We start from the raw sequence: 27,127 nt of genomic DNA, 5'->3' as shown, positions 1-27,127 counted from the left end.
TTCTAGCTCTCACTAACATTCAAAATTCTTCTCATTCTGACATCTAAATTCCATAAATATGTTGTTTACTCCCTCTTCTGGGCTGTTAATGAAAAATATTAAGTAAGATCAAGCCAAACATCCTCACATACATGCAGCAGCTAAAAGTAATATTATGCCAATTATTAGGAGGATTGAACAGTCCAGAGGTTACTAATTTAGACAAATGATGTGTGGTTTGGTTGTTTTTTTTTTCCTGAAAACAAGTGAACACAATCTCATTTTGGCTTTTTGGAATATTAACTCAATTAACACATGCAAATGCACGCTCCAGCCCTGGCACATGTACACACTTGATCTAGTTCTGCCTGAAATCTATCTATTAGTCACTTCTTCCTCATAAAAGGCAAAAAGGTGCTTTACTGAATACACGTGATGCTTATTATCTGGATTGGCAACACTTGTGCCTTCTGTGCCTGAACGGCACTTAGAATAGGTTAACATTTGGTTTAGAACACAGCAATAAAATTTGCCTTTATTGCAAATAAACAGAGTATTCACACCTTACAATATTGTTTTAGATGCAGGATTATATTCACTCTTACAGGATCTCATATTAATATAAAGGCACACGCATTTAATGTTTTCACACCTTTTTTATTTTCCAAGCAGTGTTAATGCGTATTTTAAATATTGCATTTATTTTGTTAAAACATGAAACTATTTATGTACATTCGTTTGCAACTGAGAACACACACACACCATCAAGTAATCATTTGTACAGTATCAAAAAAAAAATCAAAATAAAAATCACAGCCCAGAATTTTTAACATCCACTCCCTCATTTGCTTTGATTTAAAAGCTGCACTAATAGGAGAGAAGCCTCGACATTATAGTAGTTGAAACAGGAAACAAACACTGCTCTCTCTTCTAATAATTGTCTTTAGCTGCTTTGATTGGTCGCAGTTAATATTAATAGTATAACCTTTAAAAATTGTGGGGAAAGGTAATACTTTATCTTCACTCCTCATATTAAAGCTCCAAAGCAAGCTTAATGAGAAACCATTATAAAATCATACTGCTAAATAGTACCTTAACTCACAATTCAGCCTATATAATTATATCAGTATTGCAACCGACAATTACTGCTGATACATCAGCCTTACCTTTCTTGCACTGCGCCGCTCAGGATGTGTGTCACGATCACAGCGTTAACTATTATTTGGGCTTACGTAGCAAGACAAATGAGAGTTCTACCCTTACCGCATGAATACAGAACTCACATTTTGCTTACAAACAGAAATAACGTGGTCTGAAAACCTATGGATGTGCGTCCGTGACATAAAACCCACACGGATCTGGCAGCCTCTGCTCAGGATTTGTCCTGGACCGACACGGCATCGGGGTCGTAAGTTAGGCTTTAGGGACTGGCCAAGCTTTTTAAGAGGGCAAGACCAGGACGTAGGCACATTTCAGCATACCTGGCTCTAAATAACACCCTCTGTCTTCACTAGCACAACGTGACATTAAACTCATCCAACTAGTAGTGAACAAAAATAATTAGTAAGTACATTTATAAATGACATTGTAAAGACTATTAACATATCAAACATTATCATCTTTATGAAAATAGACCAATTTCCACACAAGCTTGCCTTTCTGGAGGAGGAGGAGGACACATACAATTTTTATTTTTTAAAAGGCAAGTGTTCTCCTGGACAGCTGCCAATAATCTTGTGTAAAACACCCTTAAAGCAAGACAAACTCCTCTGTACTAAATCTTTTTAATCTTTTCTTTTCATCCTCAGAGAAGAGGTCATTTTCTTCATGGAGTGGACTGGAAGCAAAGTCATAGTCTCTGGAATGACCCTTTACAAAAGTAAACAAGGGGTATTTCTCCTTGGATGAAGATTTCAGCATCTACAATGTAAAACACGTAACAGATAAAACATTACTTGGAAGTGAAGAAATACAGTAAGTAGTGATATTTATCTGACGGTGACTGCAAAGTGAAAAATGCATTTTTATTTTTTTTCTCATATTAAAACAAAAGTACTGCGCAATCTAAACATCCCCTCCTCCCATTAAACAAACATTTACTTCCATTTCTTCTTCAGGCAGCTGCTGATTTTACACCTAACCCTGCATTTTGTTCCGTACAGATCACCTCTATGTGCTGTTGGTTTCAGTGCAGCTGCAGCTCTTGTAGGAAGATTAAAAACTCCACAAAATAGTTAATGGCCGTAACGCTCTCCTCAAGCACCAGGTATGAATTCTGCGGCAACTAAGCACCTCAGGGAGATGTTTTTATTGTAGAATCAGCATGTACAATAATCAGTGTTTTTATTAAAAGTTTAAACACATACACCTATGTAAATAAGCCAATCAAGAGCACATGGCTAAGAACGGATAGATGACAGTAACAGGCTGTGGTAACTAGGGTGCCAAAAATTACATTTATAAATAATAAATCTCAGCATATAGAAAACGGGTGGTGGGGAATGATAAATACTAAAACACATCGGCAAAACACCTTTAACAGCAGATAAAAATCCCCCAAATACTAAGACATTTCAGCCTTTCAGCCTGTTTTGGACACATAATTGTTGACTGGTTTATTTTTTAAATTATGTTTTAAAAAATTATTATCTGCTTGAAAACACAGCACAGTGATGCAGTTACATGCAGAACTACATTAGTCTAGAGGTATGCACTGTGTGGAACTAAAAATCACTAAACATAATTTCACGAGAACAGTGTAATCTAAAACAGTAAAAAAACCTAAACAGATCTTTAAACAGTAAGAACTACTTAAAAAAAGACAGTCAGAGGCTGATGGGGGTGTTTAAAAAAAAAACAAACAAAAAAACTACACTCACAGTACAATCCTTGATTTTTACTGTGGTCTGAAATTTTCCACTTTATTCCTGTCTATTTTAATTGCATTTGGCTATTGTAATGTGAAACCTGGGTAACAGAGCAAGGAGATACAGGAGACACATGCACACAGTAATAAGCAAAGCAAAAGAAGAGTAAGAAATGAGTATTAGAAAGAAAAAAAAAAGTTTGTAAGTCGTACAAATGCTTTGTTTCTTGAGAAGACTAGGAAATTGGATGCAAACCCTTTCACCTCTAGGAGTGGAACACAAGGTGGCTTTGTAGGAACAGAAACTGATAGCCACGTGAAGGCTGTTTGCTGGCGTGAGGTGGACGGGTGGACTTAGGCCAGCTCCTGATTGCAAGTTTGCAACAGAAACCTCATCCGAATACTGCATCTCAGGGAATGCACGGTAACCAAACAACAACTGCACCTTTAGAGCTGGTCCCTCCAAACCAGGACAGAAATACACCTGCCGTTCCACTGCTCTTGGCTGCGTTCAGCTCTGCCTGAAACTGCCCTCTCTACAGGGACGTGCGGCACCTCGCTCTGTGGACTAAGGGAGGTGATGAAATACCAAATACAGAACACGAGCCGGAGGGACAGGCGAATGCCTAAACAAGAGTCAAGTGGAACTTGGTTAAGATTACTGCAATTATTATCAAGCTACCTCTCACTCAGTGACCACAGATAATTTGAAACTAAAGAATTTGCAAGTTCTTTAGATACCGCTGTGATGATTTCTACAGAGAAATTCACTGATAAACATCAATCTTTTTTAGTATTTCACTGTTAGACTGCCACTGTTGTCACTGTAACAATTAATGCTTTGTGGTGAACTGCATCCAAGTTCAACACTCAATCAGTCCAGCTCTTCAGAGGACTTTTGATTTCTGCTAAGAACCTGGGCTACAAACAGGCAAATGCAGTTGTAGCCCAAGTGGATTTTTATTTGCTGTCATGGGTTTTGATAGGGAAACAATTCATTACTCTAGCAGAAAGCCAAGCCTGGTACCAGTTACGCAACAGTGTAAAGTAGCAGCAGAGGCCGCGGCCAGGGAAAGCCACAGCCATCCCAGGTGCTGGGCAAGGCCAGGGCTTCTTGCTGACCTCTTGGAGCTGCCATGTGGTGTGGAGAAGTCGGGCAGAAACTGCTGTGTTGGTAAATCCATCCTTCTCAATTCTGGATGTGTTTCCAGGTCTCCTTAATGTATCAGCTATTTGATTCCAGGTATCATTGAACTACTTAACAACATCTGCCTAACGAGCAAGTACAGAAACAAAGGGTAACTTGAATGGGATTTGGATGGAGTTGCACCAGTCGCTCCATTTGGGCCCTAATTTCTCTGTCACTGAATACATGGCTTATGCTCAAGCAATAATAGCTAAATCTTTTCTCTCACCTCTTACAGCCCACCAAAGCAGCGAGAACCTGAATTTTTTTAGTCTAGCCTACATAGGGGCACACTGGGAGTATACTGCGCATTACAGTTCAAGAGTTATCGCACTCAAATTGCAAGGGAAAATATAATGGAAGAGCTGGAAAAAACAAAGATGTGAAGGAAGGGTTGAAAGATCATACAATCCTCCTCACATTGTGTTTGTATCCAAACTTCTGCTATTTTCAAACTTACTGTGCCTGAAATATATTTATATAAAATAATGTCACTAATGTGAAATAATTTTTATCTAAAATACTAGGATGATAGCTCCAACACTTAGATCACCATGAGTATTTTCACAATATATGTTCAGAAAAAGAAATGCACTTAATCCCAAACTTGAAAAAAAAAAAAGAATGAAAAAAGAGAACTTCCATTGCAATCAATTTTGTAATTAGATTTTAGAATGTTAGTACATTTTTTCTTACACACAATAGAACGCAAAAACATGGAAGAATAGAAACTCCACAATTTAAATTTTCCCCATATATTTCTTAGGAACTTCTTTAAATCTATTTTCTGCCTCTGTGTGTAAGAATCAAAGACACAATTTCACCATCAAACAGTATCTGCTAAAGATTATACCCAGTATGAAGCTTAAACATGCTTTTTTGGGAGGTATAATACTACCACAACTTAACAGGGCAATCAAAATGGACGTAAATGAGCCTATACCAGCGTTTTTCACGGGGAAGGAGGGCTCAGAGAGGCCTGCTGGGCGATACCTGCTCCGGAAGCCTCCCCACGTTGTTCCCCGATTACGAACACACCGCTTTGCAGTTAAGCGCCGCCAGAACGAGCACCGAGGCCGAGGAGGCCCAGCCCCCGGCCCGGGCCTGCCCCGGTACCGCCCGGCGAGCGGAGCCGGCCCCTCCCGGCGCGGGCGGGGCTGTGGCGGGAACATTCCCATCGCAAGGGCGCCACCTCGCGGCCCGCCCGCAGCGGCCGCCTCGCCCAGCGCCGCCCAGGCTCTCGGACCGGGAAAACCGGGTGGAACGGAAAACAGTCCACATCGCTCGCGATTATAAAAGCAGCCACCAATAACAAGAAAAGAATGATGTCTACTTAGAAAAGCGAAACCGATTCTCTCCCCAATCTGTACACAGCGGGCACACGCTGCATGTGCGGCGGAGTCGGGGCAGTAACCTCGGCACCTACCTTCGTTATTTCTTCAGAAGCCTTCTCAAAGTCCTGCACAGTTCTACAATAAAATCCTATGGTGCAGCTCGGATCCATTTTCTTGAATGACATCTTTTTGGGAGAAGGACAATGGAATGACTAAGTTGCAAGATTAAAAAACATGAAATACATGGTTAAGGTTGAGAATGGTACAGACCAACACATTTACTTTTTTTTCTCCTAACAGCTTTAACATACAATCCCCTGAATCACTTGAATTAAAACCCAGCACACACTTTTGAAGCCATTTCTTCCCCCCCCAAACATTCAAGTAATTCCACTCTTCTCCACATGTACAAAACCTCCCGCTGTTTACGCTGTGTTCACCAAACTTGCACGCACCGCCACGTTGGTTTGAAATCTGTCAAAGGTCTGCCACTCCGAGCAGTACTTTATGAATATTCCCAAGGCAGAGGAGGTGAATGCTCTTCTGCAAATTGAATTTGTAACAGCTTTTGCACTATCTTACAATTGCTGCTTTACTACCACCGCTCATTGCCCCTTTCCGTCCCCCAACCTCTACAAAAAAGACATAACAGAATAAATCAACCTCATGCATTTTGCTTTTGTAAGTGAAATCGGTTAAAAAACCCACAAAACCCACAAAAGCAAAATCATATTACAATAACCTACAAGTTGGAAAAAACCAAACAACATGCCCTGCTTTATAAATGTTTTTTTTCCTAATGGGAAATCTCTTTTCATGACAGATGATGCTCTGACAGTGCTGTGATCTATCAGCAGCCATGCAATAAGAAAAAAAACAAACAAAACCCTTTCCCATGCTCCTCATTCCCAGTTTATGACAGAAAATATAAGTATATGTTATCTGCCCTGATTATGTGTTTATTTCTTAGAGGAACTGCAGTTTCGGTGAAGCTCATTGTCTAATAACTGAAATTATATGGTGACCATGGTCAGCCTCTCACAGGCAGACCTCTTTATTCTGCTTCTAACACGCAGGACTACCCCGTCATCCTGCCCCTACTAAATCACTAGCAATCCTGCTACAGCCGCACAGTCGCAAATGCTGACACACCACGTCCGCACCACACTGCAACGGAGATACCGCCGTACTAAAATGCAGATTTTGGTTTTCATGAACGTCCCCCAGTGACCAATATTCTCCAGTGAATATTCTGTGCTGATTCCCTTCATATTTGCATGTAAGCTGCGCACAGCTCACAGCTTTTCTGGTCAGCACAGGACCAGGACAGCACCTGACACAACAGCAACACCAGGGCTCGGCAACACAGACAATTTCTTAACACCACCACTGTGTTTCCTCTATAAAGGATAACGAACAACTGCTACAATCTAATTTGACTGTACCAACAGCAACCCCTGGCAGCTAACATCAGGAGTCTGCATATTAGAAACCCATTATCTTTTTTTTTTATTTATTTTTGCCAGTCAGAGAAGCCAATCTGCAGAAGACAACAGCACTTGTTGCCTGATCTGAGAGTATCTGTTGGTGTAATAGTTTTACGTACTGAAGTATACAAGTTCTTTACTTGTGATTCTAAACCTGAGAGGTACTTCTATTAAACCTCTGCTAAAAAATATAAGCTAAGCTAAGAAATTCTGTTTCTACAAAATTGATTTTAGTCACTGTTTTTTTCTCTTAATTCTGTTCAAATTTTATTGATAATACACAACACAGAAATTGTATTCTGAATATTCATTCCTGAGTCATCAAATGCAGAAATCAAACCCTGCATCACATTTCAGCAACAACGCTGTCACTACACTTGTGCTGTGCTGTTCAGTGCAGTAGTCTTAATGCTACACAAATCACTGTACACAAAGAGAAGTGGGTAGGCATTTTTTTTTCCTTTCCTCCAAACAAATGGATTCTGGAAGCCAATACAGAGTGGATTGATTTCCAACTTATTCTGGACAATTTGTCAATTTTGAAAATACTCCCTACAGATAAATCTAACAAGCAACTATCCACACTAAGAAAGCAATTTCTGTTTACTTTTGACATTTCTGGACAAAGATATAATACTATTAAATGCACTAAGCATTAAATTGCAATATATTTTCTGTCTGCAGAAAAGCATTAGGATGCGATCAAGCCAAGCTGGCAGCTCATGTACCTTCAAAATACATTTTAAAACCTTATTATTATTTGGAAATTCGTATTAATTCCAGCCTACAGCAAAATCTGGAGGATTAGTCATGAGAACGGAAACAAAAAAAGTGTAGTTCTTGTAGCTTGGCCACTGAGCTACGGTGTGACCTTAAGGAAGTCACTTCAGCTCTGCTTCTTTGTGCTCTTCCCATCTTTTGTCTGGCTTAGCCAATTAAACTGTAAAATCTTCAGAGAAGGCACTGAATTTTACTACAGTTATTAGCATAAAGCAGGAAGGATCTTGGTTATAATGTCTGGCTCCTGCCACAATACCAATAGGCAGAGCTGGGACTCTCACCAACTCTCTTCCAAATATCTCAACAGGGTAAATCTAAAGGCATCTCTAAAGATAATGAAAGTTTCTATACAGAATATTTTGATACGTTTTGCTGCTAAGTTCCTTTTTAAAATTCAGAATCTTCTCATTTTCTAGAGAATCTTCTACTTCTATATTATATGTCACGCTAATTAAAGCATCTTGTTGAACATAAATACTAAAAAAATATGTAGTGTTTGCTTTAAGTCAGCTCTAGGATTTAACAGTAGCCCTATATAAATCCTTTGAGATATATATAAGTACTTTTCTTAACAGTGTTTGATGGTATTTTGATTAAGGTTTTGTGATCAACTTCAAGGTGCGCTAACGATTGTTCTTTTCATGACAACAATAGACAGGAACACTGCAGTTCACTCCACTGTTCTCCCTCAGTTTAAGTTAGAAGCAAAACAGAAGCCATGAAGATAGGTAGCTTCATTACACACCATTTGACTGACATTCTAAGTGCAAACAGTCAATTCAAGATCACAAACTCACACCTGAGGAACTGAGTAAAAGAGTTGCATAAGACTCACTTCCATTGTTTACAGGACTTTACAGTAAAACTTCAAGGATTCTGCATAAAGTAACTGGTATTTCAGGGGTGGTGGAGATAAATACATATTCCTCTTCTTTATTTAAATGCAGTATGTTTTTTCTGAAGCTGTGTTTCCACGTTTAGGAGTACTTAACACTGCATAACGCAGTGGCACGAAGAACCTCTACTAATAACCAACTCTGTTCTAGAGCAGTTGATGCTGTCCTGAGCCGTGGATGCACTCAGCGTTTCTACACTGAACGAAGTGTTGCTCTGAGGAGGCTGGAAGTTTATGTGGAAGCTGGACACAAGATCAAGCAGAGTTTGTATGGATGGCTCCAAGTACTTCTACTGTGAGTACTGCGGCTATTGAACATTTACTTCTGCAACTGATAATGTTTTCCCATGGTACTCGTAAATTGAGTTCTTTAATAACCTCCTTTAGCTCTATCTATTTTCAATGCAAGTTATTTGGCAAGAGGTTAAGGAAAAGGGAAAACACTATTGTAAAAAAACCCAAGCATGATTTTTAAGGCGTAGCCTGAAAAGATGCGTTCACTACACGTAGATTAATCCAGAAAGTTATGGCCTAGGAAGGGTTCAGAGGGGAAAGAAACAACAAACACAGCACCTACACTTTCAGACCTGTCAGCTTCTTGGAAACCGCTATTCCATAAAAATGGCTGGATTAAAAATGATAATAAAACATGTTAAAAGAAGCAGTGTAGAAGACTTGAGTAAAATTCAGCTAGTTAACCACAAAACCCACTGATAAGCCTCAAAAATTTCCACTTGCATGAAGCTAAAAAGAGTGATCTGCAAAGCTGTTAAAAGCAAAAGTTACATTTAAGATTATAACCACCTACTCCAGTATAGAAATATTACGAATTCCTGGATAAAGAAGCAGCAGGTAAACCTACAGGAACTCTGGTTCCAACCTCACAACAGGCTCCTGCTATTGAATACTACAGTAATTCTCTCCATGATGTTGACTGCAACTTGAACTGAAAATAAAGTAAAATTGACCAAAAAGACAACCTAACAAAACCAAATCCAAATAATTCAGGTTTAAGTACTCCAAAGATTGCCTGTTTTCTTCGATGGAAAATTACTTAAATGAAGTGATCATTTATTTTTGAGGTTTTCTAATGAAGTAAAAATTAAAATCCCATATTGAGTTTTTAACCTCTGGTCATTTTTGTTGATTACAGGCTCATAAAAAAAAAAAAGAGCAGAACTTTGATAAATAACATGTAACTGTAAACCCATAAAGATGCAGCTAGCTAGAACATCTCTAAATAATTAGTGTTTGATTCATATGGGAAGAAAACAGTGCCAGGTCTATATCCATACTACCTCAAGAGGGAAATCCTTTATGCTGACATCTACAAAAGATTGGCAGTAATGAGGATCCATGTAAATCAAACTGTCATCTACAAGGACAAAACAGAAGACAAGTAATTCAAAAAACACCTTATTATTACACTGCTTACAATCCAATTTCTATGCAGAACAGCTGGAAAAAAAAGAGCCAGCAAGTAACTGCTTGCCAGCCTGATATTCATTGACTGAAGCATAGGTTTTTGCAGGACAGATTAACTTTTGCATAATCAAATATGCTTGTATAAGCAGAATTTTTATAAAGTGATGAGACTGTCATTTAATTTTTGGTGATAAAATTACTTTTACAAACACACAATTATATTCTGGAGTTTGCATATGAAAAATGCATTGCGCTCCTTCATCGTGACAGGAAGAATATATTGCTTGTCATTTCAGCATCAACTAACACCACTTATACTAGTAAAAAGTAAATACGTAAATAAGAACTGCCAGATAGTAACAGCAAAGGCTCCTGAAGTTTGGTGAAACAGATAAATTATGCCTTGTTTATGCAACAACGGAAATTAAATGTACATTTTACAGAATCCAATTACTACGTGGGGTAAATGACAAATGACTGGACTTGGGTAGATATGATGAATTAATAAGGTACTCATTTTGCTATTTTAATCATGCTATTTCCCACTGGTTCTATATTAACTTCCTAACTCTTAAAGAAAAATATTGAAAAGACATAGCATATTAAAACACTAACCTTGAAATCCAGCAAAGTAATATGACTGCTTGGGCTTGCCACCAATAATACCAACACAATACTCAAGGCTTAAAATTCCCTAGAAGCAGAACATTAAATAATTAGGACAGCGTTAAAGTATTCAACGGATTAAAATCTTTCCTCTTTCTTTACTGTTTTAAGCAAATAACTTTTTTTTTTTTAAAGACTGACTTAATGATTTTCTGTGGCTTAACGCAAATTTTATAAGCTTACAACCAACCAAAGTGAAAACATACTACCAGACACATATTCCAGAGAAAGTCCTCCCTTTCCATGAGATGCCTGTACATTGCCCAGGAGACAACTGGCAGTGTCATTTTCAGGGAGGAGACAACACAATGTCATACAAGCTGAGCACAGGTTGCTTAGTCAAAAGATATAAAAATATTCAGATTTACAGAGTTCACATACATTTACATTCTGTGGCCCTGAGGGCTCTCTTCTTTTTGCACTCAAATGTAGAAGTCTGTCTAGAGTATGAACTTTTACATCACAGGGAGAAATGCCAGTTGAAGAAAGAGTAATTACAAGATACAGCTCTAAGAACAGCAGCCCAAAATACAGGAGGGGAGAGAGAAACACAACCGACAAGCCCCATAAATCTTACTGGATTTTGACTGGGAGGGTAGAGGAATCAGAACCATCCGTATGTAACCATTAGAGACATTAAACCTCCTTAGGTGGATTAGCAAAGAGGGATGTGGGGTGAAATACAGCAATCTTTTTTAGTCTAGAGTGTAAAGGAAGACACATACTCCTCCAGCCACTGCAAAGCTGGGAGCCACCAAGGACAGAAAGAGTTGGGATATCAGCCATGGGCTACAGTCACACCAGTGCTGCCAGCGTATTTCTCTTCATTCACGTTGTAATGGGTTGGGTTCTGTAATCCACGTCTGTGTTAGCACACAAACCCAGCACAATTATCATTACATAATAAAGTGCTGATTTTATGGATATACCTTCCTGTGCTGGGGAGAAGGGTCTACCTGTATACCAGCAATTCTGCCAAGGTAAGAACGCTGCAGCAGTATAATTGAGTGAAATTCCTCTGTCACCCGCAAGCTCTGGACACACAGACAATGGACACCAAAGAAATCAACCTTGCTCGTTCACCTATTCAAGACGTACCTAGCAAGGGAATGCAAGAAGGCCAGGAGGACTTTCCTCCTTCTCTCTCTTTGACAGATTTCTACTGTTCTTGCTTTCATGAGGTTCTGTTTCTTAACAGGGCTCATTAAGACTTTTATGAGTGTTCAGTCTTGGCTTAAGACAGTTTCTCATTAGTTATCCCACCCGTTCCAGTGGGAGCTGAATTCAACATCAAGCCCTTCAGAAAGTTGAGCCCAATGCAACTGAAGCTCAAGGCCATTAAATATCCTGAAAACCGAGCAGCCTTTAAATGTCCACAGATCAGAGTGGTTTTCTTGTGGCACTAGACACATGTTGGGTCCAAAAATTTGAACACTGGTAAAATACGAATGAGCAGGCTTTTTTAGAAAATGCTCCTGGATGGCTGAGCATTACAGAACATTTAGGCAGATCAAAGGCTGAAACAGCTTAGGAGGACACATCCTCTGCCAGTGAAACAGAAAGGGAGCAAAGCTCAAGGCTACTTAGAGTAATGAATAACTGTTAAATCTATGGGAATTTTCTTGTAAAAGTGAATTATAAAAAATTTATCAATTTTCATCCATAAATATAAAATCCTTTGTAAAATTACCTCTTGTACTACATTCTGAAATCTGCATTTTTAACTTAAATCCAGACCTCAGGAAATCTAGTTACTTCTTGTGAACCGTCAGGCTAGAGACCGGAGTGACTAACACGTGCAACTGAAAGGCCTCTCATCACAGTCTCCATCAGAACAGACTGCAAAAGACAGTACCAGGCTTGGGAAACGAGCAGCAGAAACCACCCCGGTAAAGCCAGTTGTAGAAGGCAAGCTGAGATAACGTGACGGTGCTATGAAACGCAGCGCCACGCAAACACATTTTACTCTGGCAAAAGAGGGGTTTTGAGAGCTGAATTGGGAAGGCCTCTGCAGGGTAAAACCAGCCATAAATATCAGTCAAGAATAAAAGCCAGTAGTAAGGAACCGGAGTCACTTTTCTTTTGCTGAGAAAGCCTTATCAAAGTTGCAGAAGCGACTGTTTCTAAGCTAACACACCATGTGTTCCCCTGGACATGACTGATTCAAAGGCTTTTTTTGCAGTTAACGCTGAAAGTAAAATAAGGTTGCTGCAGTCTGCGACCACAGGCTTATCTTAGCCGTGTCAGAGTTCATTAGAAAAGAACTAAAACTTTCCAAAACAAACTATCTGAAAATACAAGGGAAAAAAATCAGGAAAGAAAAACAATTTATTAGTTCATCACTTAAAAAGCTTCATCACTCTGTGTCCCCATGCCATTAAAAACCAAACGTGTTTCCTAAAATTTTACAGAGAAGACAGAGTCACCAAAAAAAATTGTTGTAACAAGACTTTCATATTTAGTACATGCTACTAAATTGTGGTATTTTAAAAATTAAAATAAGAATTTAAAGACAGATAAACAGCACTATGGAAAACAATAAAGCAGCAGGGCTAAGAGAACAATCTCTTCCCTAAGAGGAGTATTCTTGTGCTCAAGAGACAGGATTACAGTGCATCTTCAGGCGTTAGCACCATAAGCACAACCTCTGCTGAAAAAAAAGATGACAGCATAGACGTTGCTTCTCTGCTTTCTCTTTAAGTTTTACTTTTTTCCAGTTGGTTTTTATTTCTGGTAACTGATTGCTACTCCTGCATCACTGTCCTTGGAAACACTCATCCTAATGGCCAGATAGTGAAAAAACACTTGAAGTAGTGACTAAAGATATAAAAAAAATTCTAACCCCTCTCTTATGAGGGGAGAAAAGAAAAGACAAAACAAAATGGGAAGAACAGACAAGCAACAACCTTAAACCATTTCAGAAAATAAGAAACAGAATAACGAATTTGGTATATTTATGTTTTAAAATGCTGACTGATACATAGCACAACTCTAATAGCATATGTAACTAAATTACCATTTGTAATTTGAGCCACTGCATTAATGTCTTTCCAGGTAGCTACTTGAGGAGTAGGACAGTTATCACGGCTTTACCAAGGGACATCATGTGCTCTGCAATTATGTCTGATCTTGTAATAGGGAAATTTAAAATCTGTAAAGTCAAACTTTACAACCTTCAACTGTAAAATCACTACCACACATTTAATAGGTAGAAGATTACCATCATGAAGTCGCTTTTCATATCACCTAGTGCTACTATTTGAAAAATGATTGCACTCTCGTTTCATACCTTTACAAACTCTAAGTAGTCCAGGTTTGTTCTCTCTCCGCCAAGTCTCACAGGAACTAATATAATTACAGCTTTTGTGTCTGCTTTTCCAGAATCCATAAAAGAACACTGTCTGTCAATAACATCTGAACTGTAGACTGAAAGGAGACACACAGAAATATTAATATTTAAAATGTATTCACTAGCTTCTAAAAAGACACACCTACAACATGTCATCACTTTGTCTGACAAACTGAAACTGCAGTCCTTCAAAATATTACTATCCTCCTGAAATATAACTCCTGAGTGACTCTGATGAAAAACAGTGCTATGCCTCATTTTCAGCAGTATTTTGTAGAATGGTAATCTGCTGCTGCTGAGATAAGATGCATTGCCAGGAAAATGCAGAAGAGGTGGATTAGGAGAAAACCGATAAATATTTATTCACTTGATATAAACAGCTTCTAAGAGGAGTAATTTAAAACTTGAAAGCCTACAACTAACAGAAACACGTACATGTCAAAGGAAAAAAAAAAGACAATAATTAATTTTAATAAATGCCCAAATTGGCTGTTGAAATTTAACAAAACTCAGTCACTGAAAATGAATGGAAAATCTTACTGTAGTATTATTGCTTATTCCCTCCAAACTAAGAGATGTGAAAAATCATCACCAGAACAGAGAAGCGAAAAATTAATAGAATTTAAAAAGTTTCCACCGTCATTGTAAGTCACCTGAAACTCATTTGTAGGATATGATTAAACAGCATCTCTTTAAAATGTCGGATGTCGGTCTTGTCTGTCCTATCCCAAGATCGGTTATGACATAACTAAAATTTCTGGCAGCTGAAGCAATACATTGTGCTTAGATTTGAGAGACTACAGTCAGTAGTGTAAAGTTTCACCACACGTTTAGTTCATCTTGTCATCACGTTCTGCTCCTGAACATCTAGAGCTCTAAGCTCCTCTGCCCGTTATTGATTATTTAAAATCCCACGTTGGAGCAGAAGAAAGGTTACCACTGACTGGGGTTCACCATCCTGCTCACATCTTTGAGCTCCAAGGAAAAATGACTTCTTATTATTCTAAGAGACTGGTGCAGTGGATTTTTTTCCCCTCTAGAATAATGGGTAAAAGAAAATTCTATGATGCAGAAGACAAAATATAACTAACAAATTACTCTAACTGAACTGGTATTTTTCAGTTGTTTGCTTAGTTTTTGGGGGGTTGTTTTTAATAAGATATAGAAGTTCTTATTAGCTTCTTGCTAAAACAGCATTGAAGCGAGTACAAGATAGATTATTAACTGATTAAAATCCAAAATAAAGTTGCAATAGGCAGATAGTAAGAACAAGTTATCTTGCTGGATTTGGAATTCCACTCTAAGACACCAAACAAGCAACGTACGATGGTTTCAAGTGGTGATGTCTGGTTCTCAAAGAGAACAAACATTGTTTATATCAAGAACCCCTTTGTCTACATAATCTCCATTTTGTGGATCCATTTTTGAGTTTATTTTTCCTTTAGAGCGCTGTTGTTAAGTGGGCACTGAAAAGCATAAAAAGCATCTAAAATATTTGCAAAAATCTACATCATCACAACATTTACCTGTACAATCCTGAGCAACATAGACTGTTACTCCTTGTAGCTCAGGGTCTCTTGCTTCTTCAACAGCTTTTCTAAGTACAAACACAAAACTATTTAACTCATCTCTGATTTTAAATAAATTAACAGTAAATAAACATAAATTATTTGATTTTTAGAAACAGGTTGGTTTTAATTGTTGTTGTTAGGTTTTATTGGGGTTGGGTTTTTTAGTTTTTTTTTTTTAATTCAAGACACCTTCCATTCCTGATAAATACAGATGGGGGGGGGGGGGGTGTGTTTGTTTGTTTTTAAACACTGGATACCAAGATCCAGTGTACATGGCAACATTTCTTTCCCAAGCAAAGGTAACAATGTCTGGCTAGTTAGGAGAAACAATGAAAACCAGAAAAAAAGCCCGAAGAGACACATTAACTTACAATGAAATTAATATTCACTACCTAATTTCTTCCTGTTTATAACAATTTTCTGTCATGTATATTGGGATAATAAAGGCTAAATTTGCTGACAAAAAATATTATTTTATTTTCAACTCAATAGATCTCTTTAGTTGACCTCAGTTCATGTAACTAGCCACAAATTAGACCTTGTATCTATGGAAATCAGGGCTAGCCCATAAAAAGCTGTGAGGTTTCACCAAAACTTTCAAAAGGATAATTGCAATATAAGGCTGTCCTCGAAAGAGTAAGAGTAATGGATCTAAAAACTAAAAAGAAAATATATGTCGATAGTCTGAAGCGTGATCATCAATCAAGAACAACATTTTAAAGAAATTAAACTGTTCAAAATAGACGATTAGCCTCTGACTTCCACACACGCTTGCATTAAATGGTCACTATCCCTTTATTTCACAATATATTTTGAGGAATCGTTTAATGCAGCCGTTCTCAAGTTACGAGAGAGCTATACATTGTTAGTGCTGCTGTAAGAGAAAGGAGATCTAGGAAGGGAAACCTTTGCCATGTTGGAAATCATTGGTGCGTTTGTGTTGAATGTAATTCGGCACCAAATCCCCCCCTCCCCGCTCCCATTAGGTAAACAGGCTACTCCAGTTTAAAGCAAGAAAAAAGAATTCTGACAGCTTCTCTCATCGTAAAAAAAATAGAAGAAACCACATAATAATGCTAACCTCTGGCATCACTGTATGCACTTGCATGCAAGCACACATATACACCTATTATTTCATTACAGGTTCACTTAAGATTAATATACTTTTATACTAAATATCCCATTCTTCTATTCACCTACGTATAGATAAGTGTATGAAGTTTGGCTTCTGGTGCTTAAATGACTTATTAGTCATTCAGTTTATAGGTAAACTAAGGCTTATATATTTTATAAGGCTATAAAATACCAGACAAAAACAAACAAAAAAATCAGTAATATTCAAAGAAATGGCATACAAAGGCACATAGTATGGAGAAATTTTACTTTCGACTTCTTTTTTTTAACCACACTGAATGTCACAGACCCTTTACTTTTACTGTGATATAATTATAATATTAATAGTCCCATACATTTACAGTTTCACAAGAATTTGATGTGTGCAAAGAAATGCTGAAAACATCAATTTTAGCTCTGACATTTCATTACACTATCAGTACATTACAGCCCCCAGGTTACAGTATTAAAAAAAAAAAAAAAAAAATCTATAATGTTATGCATGTTCCAAGGTTGAAAGAGTGGTTGGTTTTTAGAACATTTCATTAAATGCAGCTCTGCTTAAAAGCCTAGCTTTGGGACTCCTACTGCCCAAACTGCAGGAAAACAGGAATGTTGTTTTTTTTCCTGAAGTAAGATTGAACAAAGGCTCAGAATTCTATTCCTGGACCTGCTGCTTTTTCCCTTCCTGCCTCTGAAAAATCTAGAATTGCTATGGACATTTTACAGAGCCAATAATGAACAGTTGGATGCTCAATTCAGATGAAGTAATCTCATGACACTTTGAAATGCTTCTGCTCTAATGTGTAAGGCATGGTAACAACAAAGAAAAAAGGTATTTTTACCTTAAAATGTGTGCAACAACTGCAGGCCCATACCAATCTCCAGCAATTTTTCCAGACTTCTTTCCATATTCTATTAGCTGATGTAAGCCAAAAGCTGCCAGCGGTGAGTCGCCAAACCAAGAAATTATTTTTCTATGATAAAATTCATTTCTCATTTCATTGTGGTCGCAGTTTCTCTTTAATGTTCTCTGATGATGATTTGACAGGATCTTGGGTTCTCTTTCTGCTGTAAGCGATGCTTCGAATGATGCTGTCAGCTTTTTCACTGTATGGGCTGTCCATGATTCAGAATCTGAATTGTCAATGTCCAACGCGTCTGGCCAGACCCAGGCTGCAGCAAGAGATTTTCAGATGCATATTAGGCTTACTATTTACTTTTTGGTGTAATTAGCAAAGCACATCCCTTTCTCCTTCGTGTTCGTCAAATTAGTAACATGTATTTACATAACGAGATGCAAATGTCAGTGTTGAAATGTAAACAAAGAGTTCAAGTGGAGTATGTTTGCTTTTATTTTCTGCTGAATGACAGGTGAAACAAAATACTACCAACAGCTTATTTGTTAGCAGTTTATGCTGAGATGGTAGGTCAGACTCCATGATCCCAGTCAGTTAAGATATACCAGAAATACTTGATTACAAGGCACAGGTTAGAGCTATCTTACGCATTTAAAATAATAAAATAAATATTAAAATATTAAAGTATCATCTAAAAAGTTTTATCCAAGTCAAACAATAAGTTTCAAAAACTGGTTTTAATTCTCCTGGTATTAAAAAATTAGGCAAACCTGAGGAATTATTCATGTAAAACCAAACAATTATTTCTAGTAAAATGTCAAAGCAGATCAGCAGAAAAATAGAGAAGATTTCTTCATTCAATAAATCTGTGAATTCTTTTCTGGATTACAAGACAAACTTGTTTAAATATTATTCAGTACAGTATCTACAGACTGCATTTCTAGCTAAAGGTTTCTCTAACAATGCATCCTACACACAGCGTTCCTCTTACGGCGGAATGGTGGTTCAGCAAATCTAGAGAACAGTAGTGCTTCCCTTGTCAGATGACTGAAAGTCTCTCCCACAAGATCAAACAACTACTTGCAACACAGAACATGTGACGAAACCTCTGAAACACAGGGAACGTACTGTTCAAGCAGAACGTCCCCCGAAGGTCTACAATGAACATCCCAGAAGGCAATGGGGAAGGCTGCCGCATGCGAGTAAGGAACACACCCTACAAACCCTATGGATGGGGTCCTTCTGCTCCGTGAGCCAGATTTGGGTAGGCTCCTGGAGGTTCCCAAAGCAGCTACAGGAACCTCTCCAATTTAATACAGACAGAACTGCAGCCCTCCATGTAATTCTTAGCGAAGTATCCATGTAAAAGACTTTGGGAAACAAAGAGGAAGCACATTGAAACTATGTTTCAATTCTAAAATCCAACTTAGGACTCCGGTAATGTCACAAGTATTGCTGGTAATGGCCATAATCCATGTCACCCATGGCACCACCCACCCCACCCGGCGTCAATGCCTCTTACCCCAAGTGACACCCCTCTGAAACAGCACGTTCATTTTTCATTGCAGACCCAGGCAGATGCATGCGTAAGCTCAACATAACATCCCAGGCCTTGCTATTCCGGTACTGTGAGCTTCAAATTTAAGTCAGTGTCTTAAGCACAGGCATTTCAAAGTAAAACTTAGCAGTGCCTTAGTATTTAAAATAAAAACTCCTTTACAACATCATTCAGCAATATCTGGAACATTCCACATAGCAATGGAAGTGTAAGTATTCCAGCTAGTAACTGCAGTCAAGTTTTGCTTTGTAACAGAAACAATACCATTAAACTAGAATGAAAACATCTCTGGGAAAAGAGTAAACAACAATGAAAAACTTCATGTAAAAACCTAAATGTGTTTCAAAAGCTACTCAGCCCTCATAGAAAGCTCTTCAAAAGATAATTCACCAGCTGTCAGAAGACTAGGTGATGAGAAAAGTAGTCCAGAAAGACCATACATATTCCAATTTTCTGCACATTTCGATTGCCACGGAAACACTAGCACTCTGGAATCACCAAAGCGCTTTCCAAATTAGGATGCATGGGGGACAGCGCAAGGAATTATTTGTAACCATGGATTTTAAAGATCTAAACCTTGGTCACTTTTGTTTGAGGTTACTTCAGAATGAGCCATTATGCATTCCTACTCAGAAGGAGTCCTCTGATTAGATTTTTAAAAAAAATTTCTTTAAATGTATGTATAACAAAAGTTCTATTTAAGGGATGTGTTCTCAGCAGAAGTATTTTTGTATGTTTTGATACTTGCAGTCAGTTGAAAGGGATAATGTATGTTTTATGACTTAAGTAGCTACAGCAAAAGACACATTCAGTAAGGCAATCTGACAGTTCGGTCATGACACTGCCAAGAAAGACGACTTTGTGATGCAGCTTGTTTGGGACTATATTCACAGCTTACATCATATCTGCACAGTAAGTACAAAGTATTATCAAAACAGGCTTTCAGAACTATCTTCTACTAAAGTATTCCTGGGATCCAACAAATGATGAGTAAACAATACACTGTATTCTCTCCAACTAACGTGCCTGGATGACTTCAGGCCCATGTCTTGGATCATTTTGACAACAAGCAGTGGTGACAAGAGGACAGGGCCAATTGTTTCAAAGGGGCAACGTGGCAGATTATGAAAGGGACTGAGCAGAAAAAGGATGAAAAGAAAAGGTGGTTAACTATGAGAATCACAAATAGCTCTATGGAGGTCATGGCTCAACTCGGTAGAATGATGAGAACATGCACACTCAAGCTTTCAAAACCAGGTGGTGTTCCCGGTCTCCTATAGCTGCTTCTTTCAAACAGCCGTGACTGACAGTATTTTGAGATAGACAATGACGGGGAAAAAAAGGGAAGTTCCTCTGTGAGTACTCAGAGGGAAGGGAGGAAATGAAATAGTGAAAATTTGAACACAAAGAATGATGTATTGAAGTTAGATAAGAATCCTTCTATTAACTCAATATAATAATACTAGAAGAAATTGAATACTGTACAACTTCAAAACTGATAAAAGAACATCACTTTTGCCATAGCCCACAGCTGTGGAACTCATTTCCACACCTTCAGTTCAAGAAATGAGCAAGATTCAAGAGAATGGGACACTCGCATGGATAATAACAGTGCCCAGGTACGGGATCACAAAGTTTTGTATTACTTTACTTCACAGTTAGCTTCTGTGGAGTTGCCAGTATCTTCCCTTCTCACACCTGGGTATTCTCTTTTTCAGAAACGGAAGGTAGGTCTGCTAGATCACTCCTGTAACGCCATGTAATAATTCCAGCATTAATGAGGAGTCCAGAACCAAAACCAGCACGCACTTTAGATTCGAGCTACATAAAGACGATCACACTCTCTACAGAACACCCATGCTTATTATGCCGAACAGAGATCTTCTCTTGTAACTTACCTCTACCAAGAAAATGCAGCATAAGACCTTGAGCCAGCAGCATTTGACCAGTTCTCAGCGTGCAACCCCAACCACAGTCTGTTGTTAATGCAGACCCCTTTATCTGAGGAAATTCCTCTCTGTAAGTCAGCCATATTCTAGAAATAAAATCTTTACGAAACTCCTCTACGTTTCCTGAAATCTCCGTGTTAATTTTATCAAAATTGGACCCATCTGTAGACAGTTCACCAGAGTCTGTAAGGCAGAGCACAAATGTAAGTTATAACTTGGTGTGGCACTTGGCGATTAGAAGGAAAGTAAAACCATACCACTATTTTATTAGCGAGACAGGGCAAACTTGCAAAAAGTAACAATCGCTTCAAATACAAGAAAGGAAAATTGGAAGGCAAACGCAACAGATGTGCCAGCTGGGGGCAGGGGAGGAGCAATGCAGCCAACATTACTGTGCTAACGGAATTGTTGACTTGCAAGTAAGAACTGCTTAATTCACCTTAAACACAACTGGTCAAACAGAGAGAGATTCTTAGAAAACTGCACACTGGAAAATGATAACGAAGCTGGTGGGGTAGTGACTCAAGTACAGGTACTGTCACTATTTCATTCAGGAATTTTTAGAAAGAAAATCTCAATTGATAGGTAAATGAAGTGACGTGCAAATTACAGCACTAATATTTACAGAAAGAACAAGACTTCAGTCTAAAATCTGAATAAAGTTTAGGAGGGGTTGCATTAGTGGTGGTGTTGGATATATTTAAATTAGTATTATTTTGTGAGCTTTTCATATTTACATTTTTAATTTGTTAACTGTTAATTATGGTCTTTCTAGAAGACGACGGAAAATATATCCACAGAGCTCCTGCCAGAGAAGATTGCAATGAGTTAAGTGCCGTGTACATACCATCAGTTTTGAAGTGGTAACATTTTCCCAGCAGGAAGACTGGAGAGTTTCTGCTAAAGTAAGTTTTTGTTTTCAACACCCAACCTAAAACAGACACAGAACAAATACAAATTTGTGACTGAAATATTCAAAAAAGGAATTACTAATAGCATTTGCTTAAGCCAAAGGTAACCCTTGAAAGGGGAATATGGAGAAAATGTACTGAAATTGGTTTTGCTGTCATAAATAACAAGAAATTTAATAGTTCTACAAAACCCAGAATAGAGTTCTGGTTTAAAAGTAACGATGTTACCCCCTATATGAATGTTAATACAATGGTCCTACTGCACAGAAATTGTTAAGATACAGAAACGCTAAAGCTGAGCATAAGTTGCTTTGTCTCTAGTGTGAATTCATTACTGCGTAGTTTGATTCTCTGAGGCTTCCAACTCCTATAATAAACCTCCTTACAATAGACTTCACATGTGACCAGTGAAAGCATAGGAAGAATACTGCTTTTCCTGTAGGACTAATTAAATACACTTCATGACAAAATTAAATTGCAGGTTTCACACACCAAAAAAAGTATAATATGCTGTACAAATTCCAAGGGCCAGAATTCAGTTTTTAGGTTTTGGCAGTGTCCCCAGACAGTAGCTTTTTCACTGCAGTCTAAATCCTATGGGGTTTTATATCCTAAGCCCATAGAGTTTCTTGAACGTTTCCTATCACATGAGTACTGTTCCCCTTCAGCCATGCGGTAGCCTTAAAGAAAGCAGAAGAAAAGTATCTTTTCATCTTGCCAGACATCTCCAAGGCTCAGTTATGAGAATTAACAAAACTTATGAGAAACTTGATGGTAAATCTGAGCATCCTCAGTCCTAGAGGGAAAGTAGAATAATTAAGGTTAAGGACAGTTTAGTAAAAAGGCACACTTGAAAATCTGTCTGCTTATAAACAAATTACTGATGTTCAACTGTGGAAAAGTAGGTTATTTAGGCATGCGAAACAGTGGAGTCTGTATTTCACATGCCATCCTATTTTTTTCAGGAAAGTATATATAAAATACCTTTGTGCAGATGATTCCATATTATCCCTGTTTAAAAGTCTATGCAAATCTATTGTTATTTACACAATGGATTTACTGTTTTCAAAATAAGTAATTTAAAAAAGAAATGATGCACATTTCTTTGAAAAATGAAAAGCTAAACAAGTTTGTTTACCTGGGCTGTTCATTATCCAAAGTAAAAATGGGCCATATTGCATTTTTATTATTAATATTAGTTAAGTTTCGGAATCATGATCCCATTCATGCCAACCAGAAATGTTCCCTTTATTTCAAAGGAGACAGGATTTTACCATACACTGTTTCACTTACTGTATTTCACGTTGTGCCATGCAGACATAAACTTTGATTTTATCTTTTCTACTTCATCTGTCCCTGTGGCCTCCATATTCAAATTCTAGAGAAAAAGCCATCGCTGTCTTGTAAAATGTTCAATTCTGCTACTGTAAAAAGAAAAACACATCCATGGGCACTGAGAACACAGGGTATAGTACCACCAGTAGCCCACTTTGGTACTTAAGCCTAACATGACCAGAAACAGTGATAAACTTGTATAATCCTCCACCGTCAGGGACTGAGAAGCAATCACATGTTCCATGAATAAGTAATAAAAACATTTAATTCCAAATATACATCAATAAAATTCCTACATAAAGCTAAATAAAATATAATGTTCTCCAACAGCTCTCTATTGCACAAGAAACTGATCTGGAGCATATAACCTGTGCTGGCATATGAGTACACTCATTCTAATTGTCAGTGAAATTAAGAGCTACAATGCATTTCACTAAGTAGAATAGATGCTATTCTTTTCTGCTGAACAGAATACAATAAGCACTTCCCCCCCAATCAAGGGTCCTGAACACCAATAAACAAACCCTGATTTTAAAAACAGCGTTCATTTCAGATTTCTGATCAAGAATTGTCTAAGCCAAAGTTTATATGCATTGGAGGAGCTGAAAGACGAAGTGCAAGATGCTTTGCTCTATGCATGCAAGGCAGAAAATGCGTAGTACGGAAAATGTGTGTAGTAACAGTGACAAAATTTTGTACAGAATGAACTTGCTAGAGAGCTAACTTCTAAAGGCGAGTGGAATACTGTCCTAAAATCTGTGTTTACATCTCTTCTAATTATCACCTGCAGTGCAAAAAAGGCTCTGTTCTGATTTGATCGTGCTGTCTACGTCCAGCTGGATCGCAAGAATGAGAGCGGTAAAATGGTGGTAAAAACCACTACAGTGCAGACTGATCTTGTAAAAAATGCGTATAATTTTTCTAAGGGGGAGGTGGGAGGGAATGTGCTTTTACCAGCTCTCTGAACTGCAAGACCAGATGGACCTCACCTTGAAAACAACCTAAACTGGTGATAATACAGAAAGAATATATACTACCTTTATCCCTGTTTCTAAGAGATCCCAGAAAATAGGACAGAACTCCCTGTGTAGTCCACCTGCACCATTTAGTAACAGGAAGTTTACTATTAATTAATAGAGCTTCCTTCACTGGGTGCATTCTGTCAACAGTTCCCTTTAAAACAGTTGGAACAGGAGGTTTTCCTGATATTTGGTAGCCCAAACCCTTGCGTAGATAGCTGAAAAATTAAGCGTCCCTCCTTCAACAGGAGCTCTTGTGGGACAGCAAAAGTTGATCAGTAGTGGTGTATCATTGCAACCTTCACCGAATTTTTAGCTAAGTTTTGATAACATCAGATGATGTTGAACAAAAGCGAACTGTCTAATGAATAAGCCTGGCTCAGGAGCATACACTACCACTGATGCTATACATACTGTCCTTACTTTAAAAGGAGAATCTAGAACTGTATTTACCTTTCCAGGTGTTTTTCTCCATTGAATTGGGATCAAAGGCAGGACCAAGACTAAACCGCGTTACTTCTCTTCACTGGGAGCATATTTTAAGCAAGTAAAACCTAACCACTGACAGTGTAACTGAAGAGACTGTGAAGATGTCGGGGTGCCAGTGTCTTCAGGGCCAGAGGGGACCCACACAGAGGCAGTGCTTCTGGGATCTGCAGGCAGGCAAGGAAAACAGCACTCTACTGCCCAAGGCTTCTCCTGCTATTCCATTGTATTATTTCATAAAAGACTGTCAACAACTTTTTGATGGAGCAAGAGGCAATGCAAGCTCACAAACATGGGGGGAGTCGGACATTTTTTTTGCTAGTGAAAAGAACAAATGGCTACAACCCTACTTTGATTAGCCTTGTGTTAAGCTGGGGTTTTTTAGGGGAAGGAGGAGAAAGACCATTTAAGGTTGGGTTTTAACTTCTTGCCCTTTTCCTCCCTTTTTTTTTCTCCTTTCTCTAGGAGAAAAAAAGGAAAGACATGTATCACTGACTGCAGCTGACAAAGCTGGTAAGATAGACTGCTTCAGGAGTTGTGTGTGCTCCAGCCTGTCCTCACATGATCCATCAGTGATGGTCATTTCTGCAGAGGCCATAGATGGCCTTAAAAGCCCATACCTATAAAAGCTGCCTCTGGCTAAAATTAGGAATGAAACAAACTCTACTATTCTGAAAGAGCCTGCAGGAGAAATTATTGAAATGAGAAAGAAGCTCATTTTCCTTTAGAAGACAATGGTCATCGCAGCACATTTTTCTTTCATCTAGTTACATTTCTTCCCTAGTATTATGCTAAAGATGTGAAAAGGACTTCGAAGAAGAATGCTAACACAAAACAGGCACATTTATTCCTCTGGAAAAATGCAGGCTCTTCCCATCAATGTAGGAAGGCACTGAAATTAATGGAACAGCATCAGGAGAAGTCGCGGGGAATACAGATTCAAGCCCAACGGGCACACTGCAACCCCCGTTATTAAATCTAAAGGTAATGGTTTTATACTGAAGTTGTCTCATTTCAGGAGTTATCTAGAACATACATTACTAGGGTGATGTTACCTCACAGAGCGGCAGGGGACACCTCTGAATGAAAAATGAAGTCCTGTTCTCTCGGAGCCCCCTAGTACCCCATCTCTGAGGGGGCTCGATCGCAGCGAGTGGCTGTTTGCTAATAGTGACGGAAAAATATCCCTGTAACACCAGAATTTGTTTATTGTCATTAACAACACAAAAGCAACCTAACCTGCTACTGCAACCACAGCAACAGGGATGAATGAAGCCTAAATGTGTCTCTTTCTTAATTAATTAAAGAATGAGGACCACTCCTTCACTTTTTTCCTACCTGGAAAGACACTGAGCTAGCAGCGCCGACAGCCAGGAAAACCTGCACAGAAGCCCCTGACTGAGAAGAACGCCAAGAAGTCGTTTTTACAGAGTTACCCCTTTCCGGCTGTGAACACGTTAAGACTGTTAGAAAAAATACTTTGTAGAGGGCAGGTGAAGAAAAACAGCTTTAAAACAAAAACCCTGGAGCAAAGTCCGAACGTTTTACCCATCCAGGATCTAAGGGCAGGCCAGGGCTGTTCGCCCGTTCCCGCTCCGGCGCGGGCAGCTCTTTGTATCCTCCCAGCGACTGCTGCGGGCTTTGTCAGCCGACGGCGGGCGGGGGAACCCGAACCGCGGGAAGCGGAACCGGCCCCGGTTCTTCCCTAAGCCGCCAGCCGGGAAGGGGCGCGGGGGAAGCGGGCTCCTGGCCCCACCACACACACACGGGCCGGCCGGGAGCGCAGCCGCGGGCCCGGGACGCCTCTGCCGAGAGGATTTCATCCCGCCCGTGCTCCCCCCACCCCGCGTCCCTCCGCCGGCCGCTCACCCCTGACCGAGCCGCCGCCGCTGCCGTTAACGCTTCCCCACTCCCGCCATCGCCGCGGCCCTCCGCGGCCGCCGTAACGGGGGGGGGGGGGGGGGGGGGGCGGAGGAGCCGCTAGCACGGCGACCCGCTGCGAGACCACCGCTCCCCAGACGGAAGGCGCTGGGGCCGCCGCTTACCCGCCCGGTGAGCTCCGTGGCGCAGCCGGCCCGGGGAGCGGCCTCCCGGGGCTCCAGCCGTGGGGGAACGGCGCGGGACTACAGCTCCCGGCGGGCGCCGCTGCGGGAGCCAACCGGGCCGAGCGGCGCGACCGCGCGGGGCATGCTGGGAGCTGAAGTCCAGCGGGAGAGGGCGAGGAAGGGGCACAGCGGGAAGCGGCGGAGGAGGCCGGGGCGGGGCGAGCCGGGTCCCCCGGGCAGGGCGGGATGGGCGGTGGCTGGGGGCGAGCCCCCGGAAAGGCGGGCATGGGGCGGGAGGCCGGAGGCTCTGCGC

General features: G+C 39.5%; 1 protein-coding gene across 4 annotated transcripts; it reads right to left on the bottom strand.

The window, feature by feature from the left end:
• Positions 1–615: 615 nt before the first annotated feature.
• On the bottom strand, positions 616–26,952 carry ATG4C (autophagy related 4C cysteine peptidase). 4 transcript variants are annotated; one of them, XM_086753190.1, is made up of 11 exons: positions 26,815–26,952; positions 23,223–23,353; positions 21,866–21,949; positions 20,968–21,201; positions 17,497–17,827; positions 15,494–15,564; positions 13,908–14,044; positions 10,568–10,646; positions 9,826–9,902; positions 5,458–5,577; positions 616–1,899 (listed from the first exon to the last, which is right to left on the bottom strand). In XM_086753190.1, the coding sequence occupies exons 2-11, from the start codon at positions 23,296–23,298 to the stop codon at positions 1,729–1,731; spliced, it is 1,380 nt and encodes a 459-aa protein (XP_086609316.1). In that variant the 5' UTR covers positions 23,299–23,353; positions 26,815–26,952; the 3' UTR covers positions 616–1,728. The 4 variants fall into 4 exon arrangements, with proteins under 4 accessions (XP_086609316.1, XP_086609317.1, XP_086609318.1 ...); XM_086753191.1 differs by having other exon boundaries at positions 26,639–26,900; XM_086753192.1 differs by lacking the exon at positions 26,815–26,952 and adding an exon at positions 25,825–25,956.
• Positions 26,953–27,127: the final 175 nt, after the last annotated feature.

This window comes from Chlamydotis macqueenii, chromosome 8, assembly GCF_036417535.1.
Source record: "Chlamydotis macqueenii isolate bChlMac1 chromosome 8, bChlMac1.mat, whole genome shotgun sequence".
Lineage (NCBI taxonomy): Eukaryota > Metazoa > Chordata > Aves > Otidiformes > Otididae > Chlamydotis > Chlamydotis macqueenii.
This window is presented reverse-complemented; position numbering and strand designations above follow the sequence as displayed.